This window comes from Mixophyes fleayi, chromosome 9, assembly GCF_038048845.1.
Source record: "Mixophyes fleayi isolate aMixFle1 chromosome 9, aMixFle1.hap1, whole genome shotgun sequence".
NCBI lineage: Eukaryota > Metazoa > Chordata > Amphibia > Anura > Limnodynastidae > Mixophyes > Mixophyes fleayi.
The window spans coordinates 60,643,666-60,649,665 of NC_134410.1; the positions used below are offsets into that span (position 1 = coordinate 60,643,666).

Here is a 6,000-nt window from a genome sequence, read left to right on the forward strand (position 1 = left end):
TTGGGAGGGTGGTCCAGCATTGCTGAACCCTCCCCCAATTAGGTTTCGGGAGTTGGAGTGAGCTTCCTCAGATAGAATCCAGTGGCAATATAATAGCGGAACTCTATCTGAGGAGCCGATCACAGACCACTCTTCCAAGATACGAGGCCCCATTGGCAAGGACACCCTCCACACACATGCAAACTGTATTGCTTTGTTGATTGTCTTATAACTTTCTTTTTCTTTCCATAGAATGAAAGCGGTGAGCAAAAGTAAGGAGTCTGTGTTGGGAGAGAATGAGAAAAATTGTGTGAAGTACCAGCCATCTACCCAAATTGAAGAAGACCTCACACTTGAAGATCTTGTCCTTTTGCCCATGGATCTAAACCTGGAGTGTCACAGCCCACCTCCAGATTATAATTCTGTCATTCATTATTCAACTCCTCCAGTGTAGCAAGAGTGACAAAGACCTATTTATTGCTGGTCCAACTAACAGCTTGTTAAGTAATACAGCCATATTTAAGAGACACTTAACAGAACCACGACTGTCTGACTAGTCCGTAAGAAATGCTTATCGTTCATGTTGTGCTTTGACATGACAAAAGAAAGCACTGATATATGGAGTATATTAATATCTGGAGTAACAGACATCTGTTAATTTGTTCTGAGACTGAATACTTTTACGGATATCAATGTATATGTCTATTTGTATCTCCACATAGTCCCTTTCTACTCAGTTGCATTGCTGTGGCCACATTTTTGTCACATGGGTAATTGTATTCTAGTCAATTTGTAACTGAACCCTATGGAAGTAGGGTGAGCTGTAGCAGATTCATTGACAACTGAAGTTATCAAATCAAAATTTTGATCACACCAACGCTAGGCTGTTACAGTATAGTACGTATATATATTCCAAGGAAAAACAATATTAAAACATGGTTTCTTTTTTCTGCCACTGAGTCACAATATATTAACTAATAGTTCTGTGAGATCATTGAAATGTTTGCAAGCATAGGCTATGATCTATATATGTTGTTGTTGTTATTCCTTGTGTTTTCTATTTTGCTGTGACAAGCTTGATGGCCAAGTGTCATTAATGTGTTCATAGATGAGTGTTGACTGAGCCGAAAGTCTGCTGTATTTCTGTGGTATAAGGGATATCATACTATTCCTAAAATGCAAGTGACGGTAACCTAAGATCTACCTCTGGCTACACATGTGAGGTTGTCGGTAGCCAATAGACCCTGAAACCATTGCATGTTTGGACCCAAAATTATCTCAAGGTGCTTTCAAAACCCAAGTGTATTGGAAGTCTTACTGAATGGAATGTCAGTGACCACTGCAGCCTGTGTGTGTGGTGACAGAAAACGCTTTAACCATTTAACTGGCCTTGGATTAACAGCTTCTGTGACAATATTACCATCTTTGTGTCCACAGATACAGGTTGTGCCAATAAAATGTATTAGTGTCACTGGCCCTATAATAACTACACAAATTGTCTGAGAAAGGACAATAGGATGCATCCATTAATAGTAAAAGACTCAAATACTCTTTGACAGTTCTAGTGCTCTAAGTCGTTCAAAAAAAATGACTATTCCACAATGTAGCTAGTTTTCAGCTATGTGTAGCAGTCTTGTAATGGTTGGTGAATGTTCATATTTACTTGTTTATTGACTTTATTTTGGTGCTTAACACTGTATGTGCACAGCCAAGCAGATTTGTTTTCCTTTGTAAGGCAACAATGAGTAGATTATCGCTTGTAGCAATGTTAGAAGGGGTTTCAGACCAGGAAATACACACTTGTAAATTGGTCTAGCAAGTACTGAGTACAGGGTGAAGAGCATCTACAAAGCCCTTGTGTATGCCTGGCTGCAGAGCTTACCAGGGAGTAGCGCTCGCTCCCTGCTTGTGATAGTGTGTGCTTACAGAATTATATGCGGCACGTAACATGGCCCATTGCTAGTAGTTCTCTCCTGTGTGTTTCTGGATTTTTCACATTAAAATGGACTGTTCTTAATAGTAAGCTAGGCAGGTTTCTGGAATGGATAAGTGTTCAGCTTTCTGGTAAACGTGTGGAATTCAAAGGGCATAAGGCAAGCAAATGCACAGGTTATTATTTGTGATTACAGGCATAATATTATGTGGAGGAAAACAATTTTCCGATAGAAAACATCATTTTAAAATACACATTGTAGACTAGGCTCATACATTTAATTCCGTTAGACCTGGAGGCTTCCTCATTCACCACGTGTCTCCTTATTTTTCAAAAACAAAGGCGTCTTGGTGCTGGGATAAAGCAAATTATAGATTAAGGTTATCTCAGTATTAATGTAACCTTAATGATAATGGGTTAGTGTGACATAGACCAGTACTTTTAGGTCTTGGGTTACCATCAAAAATGTTTTGTGTCAATGTAACAAATAAGAAAGCATCTCTCTACTCTCCAGACCACTCAGACCTCCAGGAGTTATTGGTGCTTCTTTACTGTTTATATTGATTTGTTTTATAACCATATCTGAAAGAACAATATGCTGCCTTAAAGTATTATAAGTAGCTATGTATATCTACTAATATTTCACTGTCTCTAATTTAATTTTTTTTCTCTGCCCCCTTCCCATGATGTATAAAATCTATATGACAAAAAATGTACTATCTTCTATAGATCCTTTTTTGTTTGTTTCTGGTTATACTGTACGTGAAAACAACAATGCTGGCTAAGCCTCTATGGCTTCAGGGCAAGCCTTATTCTGTTCTTTTCATTAAACTTAATTTTATGCTTAAGAGCACATACTACACAAAGTCACATTACAATAAACTGCCTTAACTGTGTGTCAGTATAGGGAATTACAATGCTGGAGGCACAGAGGATCGCCAGCCCTGCACAAGGATGTGCTTATGTGTTGTGAATGTTAACCACTGTAATGTCATAAAGTATAATATTATTTTGTGAAACGTTAAACTGTTTTAAAGATGTCAGAATCACTTTGTTTCATTCCATTGTGTAATCCTGATTTCAGACTGTTTGGTAGCCAGTGGAATAAACTCCGAGCAGAAACTCTGGGCACTGAATTGAAATATATGATTGAAGAAATGGGTCAATGTTTATACGATGTCTTTTTCCAATTCTTCGTCCAGTACTTCATTCATTCCTAATTGTTATGTATCTTGCACTTTATTTGAATACACAAGGTTGCTGACATGTCCCAATTTATTGTGTAAATTAAAAATGTGATGCTTTTTAAATATTATTTCTCTATATTGCGCATTCTTAATTGTCCAGGATGTTACACAGTCACAGTTTGTTTATTTCAACTGGGTCCCAAGTGTCAGTGGGTTATTTTTCTGGGACCCCAATATAGGATGTTCCCATTAGGGTCTATTACATATCGGACAATATGGGGACCTAAGTAAGTTTTCTGAGGGCCCCAACTTATAGATTGTGCTTAGCCTATTTTAAAGGATAACTGGACTTGAAATACAAATGATTCTAATACAAATCAGGATTATAGTAAGAATAATACCTAAAAGTTCCCAAGTCTTTATAGAATTTAAATAAAATTTTATGTAATCTTGTCTTCTACAATTCTCTTTAAGAGGCTGTTCATGGCTCCATGTAGATCACATTAAACACATATATGTAACAATTCTGATGGACAAAGGAAAAATGCATTTCAAACATCTCCTTGGCATTCATATGAGATTCTAGATTTCAAACACTTATGCATTTTGCACAAGTAAATTACTGAATGTCTCCAATAATACTGCATTGCCACCATTCTTTCCCATTACATAACTAAAAAATTCCTCTGGTACATATCCTGTCTATAAGTAATGGCATAACATACATTTAGGAAATGAAGATTAGGCTGAAAGATTGTTGTCTGTTTTGTGTAACTTCTCAGGGAGTAGTTGATTTTTGTCTGCATTATAAAGGGAAAGTTAAAATGCCGGAGTATAAGGGAAACCTTTGAGTGCCTTGTAATGACTTACATGATAAAGGATGTGGAGAATGAAAATAGCAGGACACATTTTCATGTTGTTGGTATAAGCCGCTTTGGCAAACCATGATTGGACTTTGTACATACAGTAACTCAACAATAAAACATTGCATATTCAAAAATCAAATACAGTTATTCAGTTGTCAGCTTATTAAGTAGACCCCTACATGGACACGGGTCTGAGCATTGCTTGTATTTTGTGAATCCTCATCTATGCATTGACATATTGCATTGTACATATACCTTGCAAGCAGTCATTAAGAAACTGCAAAGCAATTTCATGTATTTTCAAACACCTTTATCAGCATTACTGCCTTAACAAAATCAATAACGTCCATTAAATCGGCTTGATTAAAACAGTAACATTGAAGTAATTGATATGTTATTACATTTACTGCTGATTTTCCCTATTATGAATAGTCTTATTTGTGATTGTTATTGTGGAAATAGCTACAGAACCACATTAATGGTCAGTGACATTAAACTGTTACATTAGAAACTGATTAAACTGAGTGCTTAAAATATGTACTAATATGTAGTAACGATTTTATTTTGCAACTGTATACACACGACTGTATACTGAACTACAAATAACTTAAAAGAGTAGACTGGAGTTTCCCGGCTATAGAAGAACAACATATGCTTTGGTGCTGTAGAATGTTAGGATCAATGGTTACATACCTTCAGAAACATATTAATACTAACTTGAAAGAGTCCAAGGGCTAGATTTACTAAGCTGCGGGTTTAAAAAAGTGGGGATGTTGCCTATAGCAACCAATCAGATTCTAGCTTTCATTTAGTTAGTGCTTTCTACAATATGACAGCTAGAATCTGATTGGTTGCTATAGGCAACATCCCCACTTTTTCAAACCCGCAGCTTAGTAAATCTAGCCCCAAGACCCTGTTCATATGAGCTTTCAATCTATGAAGTGTCACCCCTCATTCTTAATTGATTGTTAACACACATGTATTCTGTGATTGGGTTTGGTAACTAGTTTGTCCTACAATACAATTCTGATCCTCATAGCAGTTGCAGAGCCAGTATGACAAATCTACCTACCTACAGAGAATATCATTTCTAAGAATATCGTTATTGAAAAATCGGAAGTTTGGCATCTTTTTTTGCAGATGTAAATTGACATATTTTTTTACTGTATGTAAACTGTAAAACTATAAATAGATTTCATGAAGATGTTGTAGTCATGAGATTGATAATCACTATACGGTTTTAGAAGTCGCCAATGTAACTGAGATTTAAGTATAACACTAGTTCTCTCCACAAGGTTGTTAAAAAAAGGGTCCCAGCTTGGTGAACAGAGAAATATATGTGATATATATATTATTTGTACATCTATATAGACAAGAAAATGATTTCATATATGAATCACTGTGGGATATATGTGAAACTCTGTTGTGACAGGAGGCTTGTGGTTTGGCATTGGTTCTTCTACAAGCACTTGGATTAAAGAATGTATGCACTGAAACTTTGTAAGCTTTCATATGTAGTAGTAAAAATGTATTTTATGTATTAACCTAAATGAAATAAAGAAAATAAAGAATATATATTTATACAGCTATTAGTGTCCTGATTTGTACCAATCTTCTGGTATTGCTTTTAACACTATAAATACCAAAGTGTCATTAATATTATCAGTACCATGCTGTGCCTTAGCAGATGATCCTTTCATCAGCATTTATTTATATAGCGCCAGCAGATTCCGTAACGCTTTACAATTGGGAAGAAACAGTAATAAAACAATACTGCGTAATACATACATACGTAGAGGTAAGAAGGCCCTGCTTGCCTTAGGTGTCAAAAAGGGGGCGAGGGCCTAAATCCCCCCCCCCCCTCCCAAATTGCCCCAGGTAAAACTATTTTCTAGATCCGCCCCTGTTTCCAACCCTATAAGACCCCGAAAGGCTGACTGTGCTCATGACAGCCATGGTACAGAGAGAAGAACAACAACATATTCAAAAATGTGGGACTTGTACTTCAAAACAAAAATCAGCAGAGAATAATTCC

At 36.4% G+C, this 6,000-nt stretch overlaps 1 protein-coding gene across 3 annotated transcripts in view; it reads left to right on the forward strand.

Annotated features, from left to right (window-relative positions):
- LOC142100689 (vascular endothelial growth factor receptor kdr-like) overlaps positions 1 to 5,546 on the forward strand; it is a 165,219-nt gene extending 159,673 nt beyond the window's left edge. For all 3 annotated transcript variants that reach the window (XM_075184407.1, XM_075184409.1, XM_075184408.1), the window contains one exon: positions 232 to 5,546. In XM_075184407.1, the coding sequence (XP_075040508.1) occupies positions 232 to 433 (202 nt within the window). In that variant the 3' untranslated portion in view covers positions 434 to 5,546. The remainder of the gene's footprint in view (positions 1 to 231) is intronic.
- The last annotated feature ends 454 nt before the right edge of the window (positions 5,547 to 6,000 follow it).